Below are 23,135 nucleotides of genomic sequence, written 5' to 3'. Positions count from 1 at the left end.
ATTCATAACAATTAAATAAATAAAATAAATATAAATATTACATAATTAAATATTAATTAGGTTAAATAGTCATTAAGTTAGGTGAAAAGGCATGTCTAAAAGACATGCCCATTCACGAAAGGTCACCTGCTAAGGTATAAAAGCAGGGCATCATTGTAACATTCAAATCATCCTAGCTTGGTACATGAAAATCCTAGATTAGTCAAAGCACTCTATGGTCTGAAACAAGCCCCTCGAGCTTGGTACATGAAAATTGACAAGAACCTAACAAATCATGGCTTTCAGCAAAGTCCATCTGATGCAAACCTGTATATCAAACATACTGGTGATGATATTCTGTTTGTGGTTGTCTATGTGGATGATCTTATCATGACTGGCAGTTCAGCACATTTGATCCATGGGATCAAACAAGATTTGTGCAGCACTTTTGATATCACAGATTTGGGACTTCTTCATTACTGTTTGGGGGTTGAACTCTGGCAGACTGAGAACAACATTTTTCTCTCTCAGTCCAAGTATGCCAAAAATCTTGTGGACAGGTTCAAAATGCAGGATTGCAAACCTGCCACGACTCCTGTGGAACGAGGGCTCAAACTTTTAGCTCATTCACCCTCACCACTTGTGGATGAAACTTTATTCAGGCAATTAGTGGGCAGCCTCATCTACCTTACTGCCACTAGACCTGATATCAGTTTTGCAGTGAGCTACATTTCACGCTTCATGTCAGCCCCTAAGGCTAATCATTGGATAGCAGCAAAGCGTCTGCTGCGTTATGTAAGAGGCAGTCCTAATTATGGACTTCTGTACACTCGGAGTTCAGATCCTACACTCAGTGGTTACACAGATTCAGACTGGGCTAGTTTAGTTGATGACCGTAAATCTACAGTTGGGTATGTGTTTAGTCTGGGATCCGGCGCTGTCACATGGCCTAGTAAGAAGCAGCAGGTAGTGGTTCTCTCCTCGACAAAAGCAGAGTATCGGGGAGCAGTTAAGGCATCTTGTGAGGCAGTTTGGCTTCGATGCATGCTTGCGGATATGCATGTTTCCCAGGCAGGTCCTACTCCCTTGTTCTGTGATAATCAGGGAGTGCTCAAACTCGCCAAGAATCCAGTCTTCCATGAACGAACAAAGAATGTGGAAACCCATTGTCACTACATTCGATAGCTTGTTGAAGATGGATCCATTCAGTTGCTGTACGTTCCCACAACGGAGCAGCCAACAGACATCTTCACCAAGCCTCTTGGTCCTGATAAGTTTGTAAAATTCAGAGGGTCTATAGGTGTTGTAAATAGATTGAGCATTAAGGGAGGGTATTAGAATAATGTTATTTTAGTGTTTAATGCTCATCTGTGATTGTAATTAGCAGTTTCTTGTTAGAAACTTGTTGTTTCTATATTCTTAGTAGAAACTTGTTGTTTCTACTTTCTTAGTAGAAACTTGTTGTTTCTGTAAATACAGTTGTATTATTTATTGAGCTTCATTGCTCATTGTAAATCAATTCAATTCATTCATTGATTATAGGGACTTAATCTCGGTTGTTGATTTATCAACGAGAAAAGTATAAGAGGAGGCTTCAGGGTCACTTGGAGAATACACTGAGGGAGACCAGTCAGTTCAATTTCTGGAGCGGGTTAGCTGAGAAATTGAACCAGTGGTCTGGAAAGAAGTCAGGAGGCAGCAAGTATGGAATAGAGAGACGGGAGATCAGCACAGAGACAAAAGAGGCAGACGTTGGGCCAGAGGAAGCCACGCAGAGGCAGCAGAGACTGCGCAGAGCTAGCAAGGCCTGCGTCATCCACGCAGAGGCTGCAGGAGTGACGCAGGAGGCCAGAGATGCTGCGCAGAGCCTGAGTAGGTTGACGCAGAGGGTTTCAGGCTGACGCAGAGGTCAGTAGGGCCTACACCAGGTTCAGAAGAAATGCTGGGAAATTTATCTATCTGTGGGTAAGCCAGTTTGGCACCCTGTTGTACTAGAAAATTGCTGAATAATAAAATCCTCCCTTGCTGCTCTGGTTTTCCCACATTGGGTTTTTCCGCGGACATTAGTCCAAAATAACTATGTCAATGTGTTGATTCTTGTGCATATGTTTGTTTCTATATTACAGTGTGATATCTGCAGCAATATATATTTTAATGTTTGTTGAAGTAATATCATGAATAACTTATGGTGAAATAAGTAGGAAAAGTAAATCAGTGGCTGCAGCGATAAAATTTTCACATACTTGTGATGTTTCTTATTATTACGATTCTTTATATCTTCTTTCTTTAGTTCATCAAGCAATTACCAAAAGCAACAGTGCATAAAACAAAGAACACAAGATGTAGGCACATTGCAAGGCAAAACCCCCCTCAAGGGGAAAACCCAGTCAAAGTAATTCTTCCTTTCAATAGTATTCTTTGAGACTCTTCACCCTAAACCAAGAGCAGACCTTCCCTCCACATCAAGTCAGCCTCCAAAAAGATTGGCCTCTTCCCAGCAACTTTGACTATGCAGAAGCTAACAACGTCCTGCAACAGTTCAACTTGGAAGACTTCGATCTCCCAATCTAGAGCACGAAACAGAGAGAGACCACCACCAAAATTTCGATTTTCTTTGACTCCTTAGACTCACCCAAACTCGCATTCATTTCGGCTTCCTGGCAACAGACTTTCCCAACTAACCACTTCGCACTTCTGCCCAACAACAGGATTTTCGCACTTCTTCCGAGTAGAGAGAATTTGAACTTGATGAGAAGTGATGCTCCAAATGAATCCGATGTCCTTATTTTATAGGCTTCTTGTTGGGTTGAATGGGTCCTTAGGCCAACTTGATCTTCTCTTAGGCCAACATGGTGTGGAGGTTGCATAATTCATATTTGACTCAATACTTGACCTTTTTACATGATCCAAAAGCCCAAGAAGGGTCTCCTTAAATATACAATAATTCTATAGACTTGGAATAAATCCTAGAAGTTCTCAATGGGGACTTTGACCTAAAACATGGTGACCCAAGCATGAAACCCATGCTTTAATAAGTCACAATAATAATAATAATAATAATAATAATAATAATTCTTTTCTTTATTCTTTTGACAAGTACATTACATAACGAATCAAGTACATTATTGAAGAACGAACATAATTACTTTTTCCAACACTCCCTCTTAGCTAGGGAGGTATTCATAATGTACATATACAATGGAAGATCTCAAACTACATGAACCATGAAGAACTTTAGGCACCACAATGTGATGGACTAAATTCTTGACCAGGGCAATCTATCCAACCAGTCACTCAACAATTTAAGCACTGCAATGCCATGGACTAGATTCCTGACTAGTGCAATCTATCCAACCAATCACTCAACAATTTAGGCACCGCAATGCCATGGACTAGATTCTTGACCAGGGAAATCTATCCAACCATTCACTCAACAATATATGCACCGCAATGCCATGGACTAGATTCCTGACAAGGGAAATCTATCCAGGTGGGACTAGATGGACTCAAGCTTTCAGCCCCTCTAGGTACCATCAAGCTTACTTGCTAACCATCAACCCAAAAATCCAGGCATGTATCCAAAACAGAGCTCAATGATCTACACCACCTTTCCAACTTCTACACATCAACACAATGTGTCAGCCAGATGTCCTCTGAGGCAATGCTTCATCCACAAAACCTCAACACCCCTTGATCCAGCAGATCAAGAATGACCAATCTCTCCCAATCAAACTGATTGGTAACCAGCATGATTTCCTTCGAGAGATTCACTTGTACAAACACGACCCCAATCAATAATATACTTTCACATGTACATAGACAAATACAAACCTCCGGGGTCTTTCAGACAACAAATGTTGCTTCTCAATTTTCCATAGTATGACTATCAACCGAATCTTTGACAGAAGATTCCTCAATCATACATTTTTCTTCCTACTTCATATGTAGCAAAATATTCTTCAATCGAATCCTGCTTTTCTTCTTTCAGCGGCACTTTCAGAATTCATTCTCCAATTTCCTTTTCCAGTTCATGGCCTTCACTCAGACTTACGGTTGTTAGTCCTGGTCTAGTGCATGACACATGAAGCAGAGAATCATATTTGTCACTCCATCTCAACCAGGAAGCACCTCTTTATATAGACTCCCTCTTAATCTTAGGGAATTCATGCTTCCTCTAGGAGATCAGCTTCTTCTTTTCGGTATTGGAGAATCTTTCGTGGCTTACAACCATTTCATCAAAGTTATCATCATCACCATCATGCTTATCACATCAATGAGCATCTTCACCTAGTTGAAGATTGTGTACCTGCACAACTTCAATAGCAAGTACAACCAAATCTACAAAAGCATGATGTTAGCCATATCAGAATCACGGAAGCATTTCAAATTTATTCATAACAGATACCCAAACTCAATTACAAACAAAAGACATATACTCTTCAACATCTTGCTAAGGACGTTGTCATACACCCTAGACTACTTCATAATAACTTTCATTCCATCTAGGGTTTCAATGTGTCTTTCAAAGGTATGACATACCTTACTCCAACATATAGCAAACCCTAGAAAAATTTCACGCAAATATAGATCTACAAAACATCTAACAATCTTTCAAAGTACATATGTTAGATTTCACACTAGGGATTCATACAAATCCTAGATTTCATACAACAGAATCAATCAAAGTCAATCACGGCTTAGTCATTAACCTGACCAGCGTCCACCAAGGTTAGTTCCAACACCTAGATTTTCAATCAACCATCAAACAGTCACTAACATGACCAACTAATACTAGGTTAGTTTGCAAACCCTAGATTTCCGAGCAATCAACAGATTCAAACAATCTCTTCACAAATCTCAAATTATCATATAATCATCATATATCAAAGATTACTACTTCAACTAAGGTTCAACTCCAAAACCCTAGAATTCCATAATCTCAATAATCATTAAATACATAGATCTCAAATTGTTACATTTCACACTAGATAATGTCACTACTAGGATTTAACTTCAAAACCCTAGATTTTCATTTTCAACAATCATCAGATTGATATATCACACATACTATACAATTTTAACTTCACTAGGGTTTAGCTATAACACCCTAGATTTCCAAATATCATCATCCTAAAATCTCAGATGAGGACTTTCATTGAATCCTAACACTCTTGACCATCAATGACTAGGTCAACACATATCTAGGAAATCATAACCATACATAAGCATATCATATGTCCAATCATAAATACATTTGACCTAGACCAACCTAAGACTTCAACCAAAAGGATATATCCATATATATGCCTAGATTTTATCATCATGCAAATATATATCATATCATGTGTTAGTCAAACCCAACTTCTCAAATATCAATAAGAGTTAGACATTCAAACTTGATTACACTAGGGTTTGATTAGACAAACACACACATACCAAGGAAATCATTTCTAAGAAAATATAAGGGTCTTGCTCACACATTCCACCAAACCCCAATGAGCTAGGGTTCCAATGTAGAACACAGCAAACCCTACATTACCAAAACCTCAAAGGTTTTGGGATTTTAGACCTTATCATTCCATCCTAACAAGTTAGGATTTCTCGATCATACCAAAATCCCAGACATGACATCATCAATAAAAATTCAACTAGCATTTTACAATATCCGTAAGCAGCTTAGGATTTCAAACATTCATATTAGCATACCCTTCGGTTAGGGTTTTCCAAAACCTGTCTAGGGTTCTACATAGTCAATGATGAATATGAGTGGGGTGGGTAGATTTATCAAGAGATGAATCACCCAAACAAGAATCAGAAAGATACACTACAGCTAGTCATAACAAGGTTAGTAATAGATCATCAAATGAATAATCCTTTCAATCAATGTATTCAAAGCATACCTTTGTTTCTTGACTAACCTTGTCTTGAGAGATCCCTCTTCTTGTGAATGCTTTCCCTAATCAAGACAATAGAGAGATGATTAGTATTCAATATAATCAAAACTGAATGAGTACATGAACTCAAAACTAAAAAGACATGAAATACTTATCTTTGGGAGTAGTTGGGAGTTCCCTCCAAAGCTTGAGGGAAACCTACAAAAACTTCCAAGTGTTGAGACTTGTAGCAAATGCACCCCAAGAAGGTGGCAATCCTAATAGAGTAGTGTCCGGAACAATCTCATCGATGGCCAAGAGATCATCCCTGAGTCTAGCTATCTTCACAAAGAAGGTTGCCACAGTGTCTTCTTTAGTCATCTTCGTAGTTCTCAGCTCATTCATCAAGCTTGCTACTTGACCAATGTTCTTAATAGTGAACAACTTCGACAAGGCTTCATACATCTCCTAAGCATGATCGATGTTAGCTATGGATGGGACAAGATTGTTTTTTATCCCTTCTACCATCAAAGTCATAGCAACGAATTCTACATTCTTGAATTTCGCTTTGTCGGCATCACTCGCTTCTTCAGTAGGCTTCTTTACATTTCCTTTTACCAAATCCAACACCTTGTTCCTCTCGAGGATTAGGTTGATCCTCTTCTTCCAGGATCTGAACTTGGATGCTCCTTCAAGTTTATTCTCACCCTTCATTTAGTTAGACATCTTCCTTGAGTCTAATAGATTCCTTCCTTGAGATAGTGCCTAAGAATAGATCTGCCTTTTTATTCTTTCATCACCAAAGCTCCGATACCATGTTGGAAAATTAGAAAGACAGTAAAGATTTTCTTGATCTTGATAATTACTTGTGATGTTTCTTATTATTACAATTCTTTATATCTTCTTTCTTTATTTCATCAAGCAATTACCAAAAGCAGCAGTGCATAAAACAATGAAGACAAGATGTAGGCACATGCCAGGGCAAAACCCCCCTCAAGGTGAAAACCCAGTGAAAGTAATCCTTCCTTTCAATAGTATTCTTTGAGACTCTTCACCCTAGATCAAGACCAGACCTTCCCTCCACACCAAGTCAGCCTCCAAAAGATTGGCCTCTTCCCAACAACTTCGACTATGCAGCAACTTGCAGCAGCTAACAGCGTCTGGCAGCAGTTCAACTTGGAAAACTTTGATCTCCCAATCCAGAGCACGAAACAGAGAGAAACCACCACCAAAATTTCAATTTTCCTTGATTCCTTATACTCACCCAAACTCGCATTCACTTCAGCTTCCTAGCAACAGACTTTCCTAGCTACCTACTTCGCACTTCTGCCCAACAACAGGATTTTTTCACTTCTTCCCAATAGAGAGAATTCGAACTTGATGAGAAGTGATGCTCCAAATGAATTCGATGTCCCTCCTAGACCAAGGCTTCTTGTGGGGTCAAATGGGTCCTTATGCTGACTTGATCTTCTCTTAGGCTGACATGGTGTGGAGGTTGCATAATTCATATTTGACTCAATACTTGACCTTTTTACATAATTCAAAAGCCTAACAAGAGTCTCTTTAAATGTACAATAATTCTATAGACTCAAATAAATCCTAGAAGTCCTCAGTGGGGAATTTGACCTAAAACATGGTGACCCAAGCATGAAACCCATCATTTAATAAGTCACAATAATAATAATAAAAATTCTTTTCTTTATTCTTTTGACAAGTACATTACATAATGACTCAAGTGCATTATTGAAGACCGAACATAGTTACTTTTTCCAACAGTGTGGAGGTTACATAATTCATTTTTGACTAAAAAATAATTCTATTTACATCGTTCAAAAGCCCAAGAAGGGTCTCATAAAATATATAATGACTCTAATGGTTCTTTATTAATCGTAGGAGTCCACAATGGGGACTTTGACTAATAAAATAATGACCCAAGAATGAAACCCATGCTTTAATAAGTCATTGTAACAATAATAAAAATTCTTTTGACAAATACAATTTATGAAGACTGAACCTAGTTACATTTTTCAACACTTTGGTCCTTTGAACTTCTTGTATACTCCCTTCTTCTTATGATGAGCAGAGTAGGCATTAGAAGTGTTGTTTTCTTCATCCTCTTTTTTGTCACTGGCTAATGAGATGGGGGTTGTTCTTGATTGCATGCATTCCACATTTGTTCAAAGGTTAGTGTATCCTTCCAATTGCTAATTCCTTATGCAAAAGAGCTCCAAGACTTCAGTAGACCTTGTAGTGCAGCAATCACAAGTTCTTTCTTTGGTACAACTTCATCAATAGCATGGATTTCATCTCTTATTCTAGAGATCCTTATAAAATATGATGACACGGTATCATCTTTCATCATCTTTATTGTTCTTAGTTCATTTTTGAGACTAACTATTTGACCAATGTTCTTGATGGTGAACAACTTGGTGAGGGCTTCATATATTTCTTGTGCGGAGTCTATATTAAATACGTATGGGATTAGATTGTCCTTCACTCCATCTACTATTAAATTCATAGTCAAGATGTCATTTTCCCTGTACTTTTCCTTTCCTGCACCATTTGTAGGTTTCTTAACTTTTCCTTGAACAAAATTCAAATGTTTATGCTTAGCAAGAAGAAGATTTATCCTCTTCTTCCATGCCATGTCTTAGGTCCCTATAATACTAGTGTATCCCCCTTATTGTTATTGTTAGAGTAGCCCCCTATGGTTATTGTTGTGCCCTTACATTATTATTGTTATGTAGGCTCTGATTATATTGTCACCCCTTAGACTCCTATATATACCAAGGAGGTCTTATCATTTGTATCATCAAAGAATTGTTCATTTATGTAATGTAAAGGAGGTTCCACCTCGAAGAGGATAATTTTTAAGTCGTTGATCTATCTTTTCTTCTTCTTTGTGAGCTAGTTGCATAACATTTGGTATCAGAGCTTTGGATTCTAGGGTTTTGCTGTTGCAAACAGGTCATCTTGGCATTTTCGCTATATTGTTTTTTCTACGAAGGTTCAGAAGCTGAAATTGTGACCACGTCGAGCCGAAATCTTGATAAACTTCTTGTAAAAAGTTCAGATCTTGGTTCGCTATATTTTCTAAGATATGGTCCGAAGAATTTAGGGTTTTTTCATTTTCTAAAATTCAGTCTCAAACAAGTGACCTTGGGAAAATCATCATAACTTCGTCTACAAGCATCGGATTTGAATTTCGTAAAAAGCGACTAAAATTGCATGGACTGTAGATTTTCGTGTATCATTTTTAGAGACGAAGGCTAAAACAGTGACACGTGGCACTCCTTACAAGTTCGCTCTATTTAACCAATCCATAATCAAGTAATTGTGGGAGATTTGGCATAACATTATCTTGAAAAATTCAATTTTGGTCTGACTTGTGGCGTTAGAAAGAAGACTCAGAGGGATACCACAAAACAAAATTTCAAATCTTGGAGATCCGAAATTACGAAAGTACAACAGTTTCAATATCGAGCTCCTAAAACGCAAGAAAATGTGTGTAATTTTTAAATTTTGAATAACTTATGTTTGAAAAATCAATTTGAAGTGATTCAAAGGGCATAGTGAAGCATAGATATCATTGTTTGATTCCAAAATGCCTTGCAACAAATGGGCACACCTAGTAAGTATCCAGAAAGATCTTTTATAGTGCATGAAGAAGAGGAAGAAATGCAGCATGATATATCAAAATTACGAGACCAAGTGCAACAAATTTCGCTCTCGCAAAAAGTAACAAAAAATGAATTGGAAGCCATGATGAATGTTAAGATAGACGGTATAAAAAGGAACATGGGAATTTTGAATGATGGTTTAACAGAAGACATAGAAGCAACGACAAATGTCAACATAGAAGGGTTGAAGGAAGGTTTGGAAAATTTGCTAGAAGAAGGGCTTCCCAGTGGTGACAAGGTAATCCATGAAAACCATGATGAGGACAAAAGGAATATGAATTATGATTTTAGAGACTCCAATGTTGGGTTTAAGAACCACCACATTCCAAAGATCAATATGAGGAAGTTTGATGGCAAGGATCCGGTAACATGGATACTACAGATGGAGCAATATTTTGATCTCCATGATGTGCAACACACACAAAAGGTACGCATCGCATCTCTATATTTAGAACACAATCAGCTTGTGTGGTATCAATGGCTTTGTTCTCGTAAACCACTTGTCACTTGGTCAATTTTTACGGAGGAAATGACAGCACATTATGAGGATACAAAGAGCAACACCTTCTTTAGCCAATTGATAAATCTCAAACAAAAGGGTTCAATGACAGAACACATTGAGGACTTCCAAAAATTGAATATCAAGGTAACTAATATTCCAGAGGAGCATAGGATTAATGTCTTCATAGGCACTTTAAAGGATAACATCCAAGATGACGTTCGTCTTTGGAAACCTGATTGATTGGAGAAGGCGTTCAGGGTGGCAAGAAAAATTCAAAGAAAAATTATGGCAACAAGGAGGTCTGCCACTCACAACTATAAAAATGGAAGTGTTGTTGCTCCTAGCGTTCCACAACCTACAAGGTTGACACCACAACAATTGGAGGAAAAAAGAGCAAAAGGGCTTTGTTACAGTTGTGATAGCAAGTACACTAAAGGTCATAAGTGTGCTGAGAAGAAATTATTCTCCATAGATTGTGAAGAAGAAGAAGAAAAGGAACAAGAAACATCAAAAGAGGAGGATATACACAAAGAACCAACCCCAGAGAAAGAAGAAATGAATCCGAAAATATCTTGTAATACATTGGCAGCAATTACAACTCCTCAAACTCCCAGGATAGAAGGATATATCAAGAAGAAAAAGGTAATAGTGTTGATTTGTAGTACCCATAATTTTATTCATTGTAAGATAGTCAAGGAATTGAATTGCTTCCTATATCCAGCACCAAAGTATCAAGTGATGGTTGCAAATGGAGGAACAATAAACTGCTCTGGAAAGTGTCAAAATATCAAGCTAACAACATGGGGGATATGTATTGAATAGTCCAACGCTTTCCATTCCAATGGGTGGTGTTGATGTTGTACTAGGAGTCCAATGGTTACAAGCTTTGGGGACAATGGCTTTTAATATTCAAAAACTTTTCCTAAAATAATTGGGAAGGAAAGGAAGTTGAATTAAGGGGTATCGCAAGGAAACCAAGAAAGATAATCAACTCTAATGGCATGACAAAGCTTTTGAAGAAAAGACGGGGTGTAATTGCACAATTATTTTCACTAGAGGTTCAAACATTGAAATCATTTATTTCTCCAAAACTCCAAAAGGTCTTGGACAACCATTCTAAGGTATTTGAGACTCCCAAAGGCCTCCCACCTATTTTTGATCATGATCATGCTATTCATTTGATTCCAGGATGTGTTCCTTCAAACATCAGACCTTACAAATAGCCGTATGTCCAGCCTACCAGTATGGGCCTTTTAGGGATATTGGGTAAACCAGAAAGAGGGAGTGATCTAAGCAAGATGTATCCCCCTCTCTTTGTTTGCCCTTATATCTCTATATCTTACCTATCCCAACAAGCAAGAGTTGGCTGGTCGACACCAATTGACTTGTTTTCTCAGCTCGCGCAGGAACTAGAGGAAAGACCCGGTTCCGTGGGCATTAAGGATTGGATGGAAAGACTCTTGAGAGCCTGAGGAAAGGCCCGAGGATCCACTGCTTCTCTTCTACTCATATCGACCTAGGACATACCACAACTATCTCTGCAAGCATCCTTCTTGCAAAGATTCTTTTCCAAATACCAAGGATCTTACTACTAGGAATGGAATCTCTAATAATTTCTTTGTTCTTAACGCCCTATATTCTCCCAAAGGCCCATAGAAATATGTCTCAGGTGCCCTCCCTCCTGTGAGAGCCACCTGGGTAAAGATACCCAGTAGAATGGCCACTAAGCTACCTCTTCACAGATACGTGCAACAAGTTAGCTTGCCTTCAAGCTGAAATCAAACGGTCGGGGGATCTTCAGTAGTGAAAGAGCTAGGAGTATCAATAACACTTTCGGTCCCAACCTTGGCATTATCCACTCCGAAGAGCGCGCCTGTTGCTATTGAATGTATGGTTGCAAAAATGCTAGAGATCGGTATAATTCAACCTAGTCAAAGTTCTTTCTCTGCTCCTATAGTAGTGGTGCACAAGAAGGATGGATCATGGCATATGTGTCCAGATTATAGGGAGCTCAACAAGCTCACTATTAAAGATAAATTTCTCATTCTTGTCATTGATGAATTATTGGATGAATTACATGGAGCAATTTACTTCACCAAGTTGGATCTTCATTTAGGATATCATCAAATTAGAATGAAGACTGAAGACATTCTGAAAAAAACATTCATAACCCATGATAGTCATTATGAATTTTACTAATGCACCTTCCACATTTCAAGGTTTGATGAATTCCATTTTCAAACCCTTCCTTAGAAAATTTGTGTTAGTATTTTTTGATGATATACTAATCTACAGCAAGTCTTGGAAGGATCATGTTCAACATGTTGACAGGGTGCTCAAACTATTGGAGAAACAATTATATGCCAAAACCTCCAAATGTTTATTAGGAGTACAGGAGGCAGAATATTTGGGTCATATTGTATCTCATGAGGGTGTTAAGGTAAACTGTAAAAAAATTAAGCCATTAAGGAATGGAAAATCCCCACAACCATAAAGCATCTTCGAGGATTTTTTGGATTGACAGGGTATTATCACAAGTTTGTTAAGAATTATGGGAGAATAGCAACACCTCTAACAACATTACTAAAGAAAGATGCATTTTCTTGGACTCCGGAAGCAACTAAGGCCTTTGAACATCTTAGAGAGGCAATGTTCCAAGCACCGATCTTAGCTACGCCAAACTTCACAAAAACCTTCATTGTGGAATGTGATGCCTCAGGAAATGGAATTGGTGTTGTTTTAATGCAAGAAGGAAAACCCATTTCTTTTGAAAGTCGTCCAATCAAGGGAAAGTATTTACACAAACCTATTTATGAGAAAGAAATGTTGGCAATACTAAATGCACTAAAGCAATGGTGACCTTACCTAATGGGAAGGCACTTCAAGGTAGAAACAAATCATGATAGTCTTAAATACTTTTTGGAACATAGATTATCTTCAGAAGAGAAGCAAAAATGGTCACAAAGATGTTGAGTTAAGACGTTGAAATCATCTATAAAACAGAGAAGCAAAATGTTGTTGCAGATACACTCTCAAGAGAGGATGAGGATGTGGAAGCATTGCTTTGTGTCATTTCTATTATCCAACCTGATTGGATAACTGAAGCAAGGGATGAATGGAAGAATGACGAAGAGGTGTGGGCACTCATTCAAAAGTTGCAACAATATCCTAGTACATCTGAATCATTTAGCTAGAAAAATGATTCATTATGTTACAAAGATCGCTCATATATTTGTAAAAATTATCAACTCAAGCAAAAGATTCTTTTGGAATTGTACACCTCCCCCTTAGGAGGGCAAGAGGTGTGGGTACTCACTCAAAAGTTGCAACAAGATCCTAGTACATCTGATACATTTAGCTAGAAAAATGATTCATTATGGTACAAAGATCGCTTATATCTTTGTAAAAATTCCCAACTCAAGCAAAATATTCTTTTGGAATTGCACACCTCCCCCTTAGGAGGGCAAGAGGTGTGGGCACTCATTCAAAAGTTGCAACAAGATCCCAGTACATGTGATACATTTAACTGGAAAAATGATTCATTATGGTAAAAAGATTTCTTATATCTTTGTAAAAATTCCCAACTCAAGCAAAAGATTCTTTGGAATTGCACACCTCCCCCTTAGGAGGGCACTCGGGATTTTTAAAAACTTACCACAAGCTCAAGAAGGAATATTTTTGGGATGGCCTAATCTAGTATTCAGATGTTTGTGGCAGAATGTTTGGTTCGCCAACAAAATAAAGTTGAGACAATTAAGACCCTGAGTTGTTACAAACTCTAGCCATTCCAAGTCAGTGTTGGGGGGAGGTCTTAATGGATTTTATCACAGGTTTACCCAAGTCTGAAGGAAAGAGTGTCATCATAGTGGTAGTTGATAAACTTACCAAATATGCACACTTTTGTGCATTATCTCATCCTTTTAAAGCCAGTACAATTGCTACTGCATTTATGGAAACAATTCAAAAGCTACATGGAAACCCAAAGATTATTGTAAGTAACGGAGATCCCATTTTCACTGGAAATTTTTGGACAGAATTATTTTCTTGTCTTGGTACTCAATTAGCTCATAGCTCATTTTATAATCCTCAATCTGACAGGAAATCTAAGATAGTGAACAAATGTTTTGAAGGATATCTTTGTTGATTTATATCTTATAAACAAACACAATGGGTCAAGTGCTTATCTCTAGCTGAATGGTGGTATAACACTTCCTTCTATGCTGCAGCAAAAATGACCCCATTTATGGCACTTTATGGATATCATCCACCATCCATCACATCATCTTTAAGAGAAAATTCTAACGTTCAAGCAGTTGAAGATCACATCAAGCGTCAACAAGAAGTTCTCCAACTCTTAAAGGATAACCTCACTCTGGCGCAAAATCGAATGACATAGGAAAATCAACATCGCAATGAAAGAAGATTTGATGTAGGCGACTAGGTTTTTTACGGCTACAACCATACAAAGAAATATCCCCCAAGCAAGCTAAGAAAGATAATAAATTATCACCCAAGTATTATGGTTCTTACAAGGTGTTGCAAAAGATTGGTTCTATGGCATAAAATTGGAGTTGCCTGCATCTTCCCGAGCACACCCAGTTTTCCATGTTTCATGCTTCAAGAAGTTTATAGGTGACAAGATTCTAGTTCAAACAATGTTTCCATAACTTGACGAAGAAGGAAAAGTCATATTTAAGCTTGAAGTAGTCACGGAAACAAGAACCCACAGCTACGGATCAATTAATTTCAGAGTATGTCATTAAGTGGAAGAACTTACCCACTGAAGATTCCACATGGGAGGATGAGAATTCTATACAAAAGCATCTGAAACTACTCAAGCGTTGAGTACAACACTTTTTTGAAGGAGAGAGGCATGTTAGGTCCCTATAAGGCTAGTGTATCCGCCTTATTGTTATTGTTAGTGTAGCCCCCTATGGTTATTGTTGTGCCCATGTATTTCCCAAGTTGTTATTGTTCTGCCCCCATAGAAGCCCACTATTGTTATTGTTGTGCCCTTACATTACTATTGTTATGTAGGCTTTGATTATATTGTGACCACTTAGACTCATATATATACCAATAAGGTATTATCATTTGTATCATCCAAGAATTGTTCATTTATGTAATGTAAAAGAGGTTTCCCCCTCGAAGAGGATATTTTTTAAGTCATTGATCTATCTTTTCTTCTACTTTGTGATTTGGTTGCATAACACCCTGTAGTTGGAGACTTCAATGTCATGTCTTCTTTTCTTGATATAGATAGTAGACCTTCCTCTTCTTATATGATTCTTATCCTTTGACCCTTTCAGTAGATCCTCAAGTTTCCTTTCTTCCTTCCTTTTTTACCTTAGCACTGACACCATGTTAGAAAATCAGAAAGGCAAAAAGATTCTCTTATGTGGATAATTACTTGTGATATTCTTGTATTCCTAATATTTCTATTTATGTTTTTCTTTTATCTTATTTTCATCAAGCAATCATCAAATCAAAACATGAAGATCAACGACAGCAGATGTAGGCGAGTCGGTCAAGGCTAAAACCCCTCTCTAGAGGAAAACCCAGTCAAACTCTTCCACTAATCAAATTGAGATATACCAAGACCTTAGACCTAACAAAAAACTCCTCTCACTCTGCCAAGTCAGCCCTCAAATTGTCCTTCCAAACTCCAAAGGTCAAGTGCAACAATACTACATCAATACTGCATCAAAGACAGAATTTCAGCCAAGCTACTTCAGAATTTCGTCCCAGCTTCAATTCTACAATTTCAGCCCTCCTTCAGCTTTACCTCCTTCGCACTTGTGAGACAAAGCGAGAGAGAATTCGATTTATTTTGCTTGACAAAGACTTCCTTCTCCTTCGCTATTCTTTCCTCCTTCCTTGAATTTCGCACCCTTTTACTACTTCCAGCTACTGCAGATCGAACTTCTTGCTTGATGCTCCAAATAAGGTCAAATTGCTGCCTTCATATAGTGAATCTTTGAGGTCGAATTACCTTGATAAGGCCGACTTATCCTTGTTTGAGGCCGACTTGGTGGAGGAGGCCTAAATGACCTATTTGACATTGAATTAAATTTCTTGCTTGACTCAAGAAGCCCTAGAAGGGTCTATTACATTATGACAAGGACGAGGACTATTGACACAAACCCTAGAAGCCTGGAATGGAGACTTTGACCTATGAACCATCGACCCAAGCATGAAACTCATGCTTTAATAAGTCAATAATAAAATTTCTTTTTCTTTCTTTTGACAAATACATTACATCATGACTCAAATACAATTATGAAGACCGACACTAGTTACATTTTTCAGCAGTTAGAACTTCAACTAAGCAATTACAATTACTATAATTTATGACCCTCTACAATAGTTATGACCTCAAGACTCGTCAAAATTAATTTAGGACCCTCTTACATGTTGGATTTCCCACATCTTAGTGAATTGGCATATGTCCACTACAATCTTCAACTGTGACAAGGCAGCTGGATAAGGTCCCTGATGTGGACACCATTTCCTTTGAAAATATTAACATATTGTCTGAGCGGAGGGTGGAGTACAAGGCACCTATTATGGAGAAGGCACCTGCATGGTTAGAGAAGGAGGTGCAGCTGAATGATATAAGAAATTCTACTGACAAAAAAGCCATGACCTTTTACACAAAAGGGTAAGAGGGAATTGATATTGGATAACTAGCTGCTAGATTTGTCATTGTATATGCCTCATGATTATAAGATACATTTTTTATATATTTGATGTCATTTTGTATTAGCTGTCCACTTTTGAGTCCTTGATTGGACCGCTATCAAGGTTTAGTATTGACTTTGATGTATAACTTTTTATTTGGCATCCACTACATCACATATTTTAGTGTTTTTTCAATATTTATCTGCCAATGTGTTTATTTGATGTTGTTGTTGGTTTCTGTGATTAGAACAGTGAAGACAATGAATTTATTTTGTATTTTTTATGCTGTCGTGGTTTAGCAATTTTTTTGACTGATGTTGCCAAGAACTTGTATTCTGGACCTTCACCAATTTTTTTGCCAATGCCAATTTTTTCCACAATGATCAAAACATTGCAGCTTGGCCTTTCTGAAACCTTTCCATCAGACAAAAAAAAGATGTTTTTAATACACTAAGAAAACATTTTCTAGTCACACAAGGATCAAGATAGAAGCAATAGAAGGACATACAGGCAAGCAATGTTGTTCCATGCTTCCCCATTATCTGGATCAAGCTGCACAGCATGAGTAAACCCATCTATGGCTTTATCAAAGTCTCTTGCCTGCAGGATCCAGAATAAAGGATTGAAAATAAATCTTTGACACCAATAAACATTAGTTAGTAAAATCTGAAAAGAAAAGCATATTCTCTATTTGTGCTTCATCTCAGTTTAATTGATCATGTGCAACATTTACAACTTGAATTACAGTAAAATAGACAAACTGCTAAAGAGAATTGTTAATTTACCTTTAAAGCTGCTGAACCAAGTGCAAACCATCCATCTGGATGGAGGGAATTTAACGCGAGCGCAGCTTCCCTGCATTAACCCCTGAGTTCAACACCTGACTAAAAATATCCCAAAAGTAACTTTATTTGGCATAGAGAGACACTTTCAAAAAGAATTGAACAAGAAAATCTTTTCACTTGACACCAAAGGAAAAAAAACTAAAATCTGTAAAGAGTGTATAGATTCAAAATACAAACCAGTGACTTTGAGACTTTTTATACTCCCCTCTATTATATGCACTTCTTGCCAATGATCGCTGTCAACAGTTATGCATAATTTTGATAGCTATATTTAAGTGCTAAAATATAGAATTTTCAATCAGGCATTTAAAAGCATTCAAATATAAAACTTAACAGAGAAGCCTTAGTGAGCCTAAATCAAACCTCTGCACGAGCAAAATGGTTGCCAGAAACTTCCAAAGCTTTGATGTAATTATCATCATTAAGTGTAACATCTCCCAGCGAGCACCTTCAACAGAAGGGCAAGTTATAAGAAAAAATGTTAAATTATAATGCAAAGAAATTCATAATACTATTGGACATATTTTCCAGATGCAACACTCTACACATGGTTTAATCATTTTAATTATAATGACGAAGTTTTATGTCTTATCATGAACAACTGACTTTTTGCAGGCATTGGAAGCAATAAAGATGGTGCTGGATCTGACTAATAACAAAAGAGGAGATTTGAATTTGCTTTCAAAGTTGGTGGAAGAGATGGAATCCAGAAAGATTTCATCTGGATGTACTATTGTTCGGAATGATGGTACTGGTCATAATCTTGAATCCAATAATAGTTTGTCTGAGAATGATTTGAGTAAAATGAATACACGTCTCTGTTCAGACAAACCAAACAATATTGTGGACACAGGTTCAGTCCACACTGACAGTTATGATGGTGTCAAGTATAGTTTTGAGACAGAACAATTAGTGGATTTATGTGGAAGAATATTACAGCAGGTACTAGGCTATCTTTGTTTAAACTTGCATACTTGTAATTTATTGGCATATCGTAGATATAGAAATGTCCTGCTCTAAAGTGATAGCAAATGATCCTGACATTCCAGGCATGTTGATATTGTGGTTACAGCTGGTGCAAAGTGGTGAAGGCGGGGGGGAAGTCTGGGGCCTGTATGCTCGATGGCACAAATTCAAGGGTAACTCAAATATGTGCACGGAAGCTCTCTTGAAGCAAGTTAGAGCTTACCAGGTATTACATATTTTCATGAAACTAAGAAATCTATTTTCATGCTATACAGTACAAAGTACTAGAAGAAATCCATTTCTTTTATTCCACCGGATTAAGTACCATTCTTGCTCCAGACGATGAATCAGTGAGGTAAAACAGTAAGCGTTGACTTGAACCTAGGAAAAGCTTTAAGATTATTAGATCATGTAGTGGGTTCTGCCCTTGGAAAATTAAACCCTAAAGCTAGGTAGCTGAACACTTCAACTTCAATCAAAATTGTACTTTATGGCTTCCTTTGTCAATTCATCTTTCTCTGAGCAGCAACCTTTCCTTCTCTGATTGGCCTCACATTTTAATCCATGTAGCAGTGTTTGCTTTCCTTTGTGGTTTCATTCTGGGAATAGACCTGCATGCCGTAAGGGCCTCAAACTGCACTGTCATTCTCATGTGTGGAAAATCTATTTTAGATTCTCTTCCTTTGATTCAATTGTCATTAATACAATTGATTGACTTTCCCTTTTCTCTCACTTGTGTGTGATTAGTAGTCTCTCGACGCCTTCTTCAATCACAGCAGTCCCCTGGCTCCCTCACCCAACTTCCTCCATGTCTCCTTACTGTGGCTCTGATACCATGTCAATTTTACACATTAAAGTGTGCAGAAGAATACACATTAGAATGAGAAAGTGGATTGATTCATATGTTATTAGATGATATAATGTCTCATTATATAGTAGGAAAAGAGGAGCACATTACATAACTCCTAAATACCTAATTTTTAACAACTACACTAACTACAATATTAAGCTTTATTATTACATCACTATATTAATAAGGCCTTATGATATTCCTAGATCCTAATTAACACGTTTAAGTTCTAAATAACATCTATTACATTAGCAGATCTGCTATATCTTATGCTCATTTGATGGCAAAAACAGGGATCTGATCTGAGTCACAATGAAGAGTGTTTCAAAAAGTTTGCTCGTGCTTCAATGCAGCTTTGCGAGCAATATATTGACATTGCATCTTCCACTGGTAGCAAGCGTGAGCTTAGCGCAGCCCAAATGCATCTAAAGAATGCCATTAAACAGGTATTCTTTTTTAGAATTTGTTTAGATTCATCTTAGAGGAAAATCATTGAGTTACATTACATTCACAAAACGGGCTGTATTGAATGTTTGGGTTATGATATTGTGCAATGTTTCAGCTACACTGTGATATTTAGGTAGAGGAAAATCATTGATATTTGTTAGGATTTTACAAACAACTGATATCAGTATGAGATTTTAGTAAGTTTAGCTGGGCAGATGATGCATTGTTAGAATATTAAACTCGTGGCCTAGATTACTAAGATTCAAATTTTCTGGAGTGTATTTCAGGCAGAGAATTTTTCTGGTTCAGAAGAATACAAAGCATTAGGAGCCTGGCTTCAGCGAGTGCAGCAAGAGCTTCAGCATGCATCTGCTGAAAAGGATAAATAGTACTTTGTATTGTCTTTATGTGCTGTAATGAGCCGAATTTCTTTCATTTTGAGAAGGGGTTAATTTAATTTAATTAAAATATTGACGTTCATTGGTGGCCATAAATAGCGAGCGGGACAATAAAAAGGTACAAATATGAGTAAGCATTGTGAGTGCAAAAGCATCTCCATGAGAGTTGTAAAAAAAATCAACGAGCACAAGAAGAGTGCCGAAAACCAAAAAAACTGGCCTCTAATATTATGTAATTCATGCACTTCAGAGAGATGCTTCTGAAATATTTGTTGGATGAATGTATAGTTCTCAGATTTTGTAACAGAGGTTCAATTCGCCGCCGCAATATGTAAGTTACTCCCTCAAAAACCTCCGGCGATTCCTACTTGATTTTTAAACATTTATAAGCTCGTTAAACTCCATGATTGAACCAACATTGGAGAATATGCTTATTTATTTTTTCAGAACTTTTACAGGCTAAAATGTTGATACATACTGCTAGGAGTTCAACATGTACATTAAATTTAAGGAAATTCTGCAACCTTTTGTACACAAAAAATTGACTGAATTCTAAAATGTTGGTTGATATCTGAGATCATTATATAGCAAGTGAGCTTGTGGTAACTTTAAAATGATTCAAACAAATGGCTTGATACATCAATAATCTTTAACCTAGACATGATTTCCAGGTTTGGTTTACGTATGCCTTCAAATCTTCTTATGTTTATTGCTACCTGCATGGAGGAACCAAAACGGGCGCGGACGCTGCTAGTCTGCAGTGGGTGCACAACCCTGCAAACCCACCCCTAAGGCTTGATCCTCACAGAAAGGACACGAATAAAGAGGCGCGAAAGAAATTCATAAGAAAGTAATAGTTCAATAGAGACTGGGCATTAAATTTGGGGTGTATTAATGGCTTTACTATACTTACATACCTTTGTTGATGATATAGTCATAAAGATATGAGTAATGATTTTTCCAGATCATTCTCATTTTGTAGATTATACTTGTCGATAAATACGTGACGGAATTTAGCATCAACTTTCACTAAAGGGAACCTCGCAAGAGTTGTAGAAAATCCTCTTTGTTTTCTACGTTCAAGTCAATGGACTTATCTTGGCATGGTATCCTTGATCTAGTTTCTGATTAAATTTTGAATCCAATCCCATATACCAGATAGCTCAGCTCTCAAGGGAATTAAAACAATAAATATTAAACCTCGTAGATGATTCCTCATAAATGGTAACTGAAGGTAAATACAAGTGGTAGACATGTACTCCTAACCATGAGGGACCAAGTGGATTTGACCTTGGTCATAATGACTTTCACAAGATAAGTCAAACCATTTGAGCAAAGCCATGGCGCTTAAATGTTTGGAAACATTTTGTCCCATCCTAAGTAATCCTAAGTAAGAGTGTGATTGTCGGTACCTTGCCAAAACTAATCAATCCATGAGGGACAAACATGTCACAAGTGGGATTTGAATTGACAACCTCTCATAACCACCCAAGTTAGACCTAATTGACAATGTAGTATATATTATAATACAAGATATATGTATAATCTCTTTTAAACAATGTGTTGCCAACACAAGAAGCTTGGTTCAACGATCATTCTAGACTAAATAGAGACCATTTATATGGCTTGCCTCATTTTAAATTTTGCATATAGGTAATAAGAAGTGGCACATATGCATCCATCTAAACACTTCGGTGGTATACATGTCTATGCTATTCTCCTCCTTTAAAGCATATAATTTCTTAAATTGAAACAAACCCATATAGTAAGTTGATGCATAAACATTTTGATTAGATGTATATAAAGTTTGGATCTAGCTAGGAGATCTAATGATGAAGAACATAAACCTAGAAAATCCTTCTTAATCCATGTAAGATATGGCCTTAGAAAGCCCTCTTCTAGGACCAAGTACTTTTAAAATTATCTAGGTATCCATTTCATGGATTTATCATATGTTAGAAAATCTATAATAGAAAAATCCTTGAGTCTTGTAATCTTTAGAATTTAGGACTCATTTCCTCATTGATGCAACTAGTAACTCTGAACTTATTCTCTAGACATGATAGTGAAATTAATGAAGCTTCATTATTTTCTCTTTGCGTAAGCAAGATAACCATTTTCATGGAAAAAAAAAAAAACCAATAATGATTGCAAGATATATACCCAACCTTTAGTGTTGAATAAATTGATATGAATCTTCCAATTTTGATAGTATGAAAAATAGAGACAACTAGAGAAATGTGTGCATGTTGTGTATGACCAATCTTGTATAAAGATTGTTTGCCCTTTTTTCTAGCTATTGAATTGAATAAGACTAGATACAAAGAAGAGTGCTAGCAAGGTCTAGCTTGAGAATAGAAACACCCGACATTGAACTGTGAAAATTTTTGAATCTACGCATCAGAAATCCTACTGCAATCACTGGTTTACCATCTCCTACTTGTTTTTTACATTCAACAAGTTATTTAATTATTTAAATAGCGATGAAAATACTATTGTAGACTACACATACATATAGATCATGAACTGAAATGAAATGAGACAAATACACAACGAACACCATTATTTTTGGACAATCGTCCCCGGAAAAACCCAATGCGGGAAAACTGGTGCAACATATAGAGGGTTTGTATTATTAATAGATTTTTGAATACAACTAGGGTGCCAAATCTAGCTCACCCAATAGAGAATAAACCCGACAGAAATACCTCTATCAAGAGACAGATGAACAAACACCACAGGTGCGTTATTCTCAGTGCTGGGCAGCGATGGCTGCTTCAAGCTTTGCGCTAGAACTGCGTCACCTCCTCTAGGAGCTGCGTCACTGCATCAGAGCTCTCCCTTTGTGTCACTGCGTCAGAGCTCTCCCTGTGTTATTGTGTCACTGCGACACTGCGTCACTGCGTTGGAGCTG

General features: G+C 37.3%; 1 protein-coding gene and 1 long non-coding RNA gene across 4 annotated transcripts in view; one reads left to right on the top strand and one right to left on the bottom strand.

Annotated features, from left to right (window-relative positions):
- LOC149218635 (uncharacterized) overlaps nucleotides 1–20,696 on the top strand; it is a 339,705-nt gene extending 319,009 nt beyond the window's left edge. Inside the window, exons 17-21 of one of the 3 annotated variants that reach the window (XM_089384105.1) lie at nucleotides 18,176–18,308; nucleotides 18,387–18,502; nucleotides 18,633–18,752; nucleotides 19,670–19,822; nucleotides 20,111–20,696. In XM_089384105.1, the coding sequence (XP_089240231.1) occupies nucleotides 18,176–18,308; nucleotides 18,387–18,502; nucleotides 18,633–18,752; nucleotides 19,670–19,822; nucleotides 20,111–20,212 (624 nt within the window). In that variant the 3' untranslated portion in view covers nucleotides 20,213–20,696. Of the gene's footprint in view, nucleotides 1–18,175; nucleotides 18,503–18,632; nucleotides 18,753–19,669; nucleotides 19,823–20,110 lie in introns of all 3 variants that reach the window. The other 2 variants (XM_089384106.1, XM_089384104.1) reach the window with 2 other exon arrangements.
- On the bottom strand, nucleotides 16,748–18,009 carry LOC149218636 (uncharacterized). The gene is made up of 4 exons (XR_016249181.1): nucleotides 17,924–18,009; nucleotides 17,738–17,796; nucleotides 17,501–17,570; nucleotides 16,748–17,315 (listed from the first exon to the last, which is right to left on the bottom strand). It is a non-coding gene; the product is annotated as an uncharacterized LOC149218636 (long non-coding RNA).
- Nucleotides 20,697–23,135: the final 2,439 nt, after the last annotated feature.

This window comes from Pinus tabuliformis, chromosome Q, assembly GCF_031772625.1.
Source record: "Pinus tabuliformis cultivar Carrire ecotype Pingquan chromosome Q, CPIR1, whole genome shotgun sequence".
Taxonomy (NCBI): Eukaryota; Viridiplantae; Streptophyta; class Pinopsida; order Pinales; family Pinaceae; genus Pinus; species Pinus tabuliformis.
This window is presented reverse-complemented; position numbering and strand designations above follow the sequence as displayed.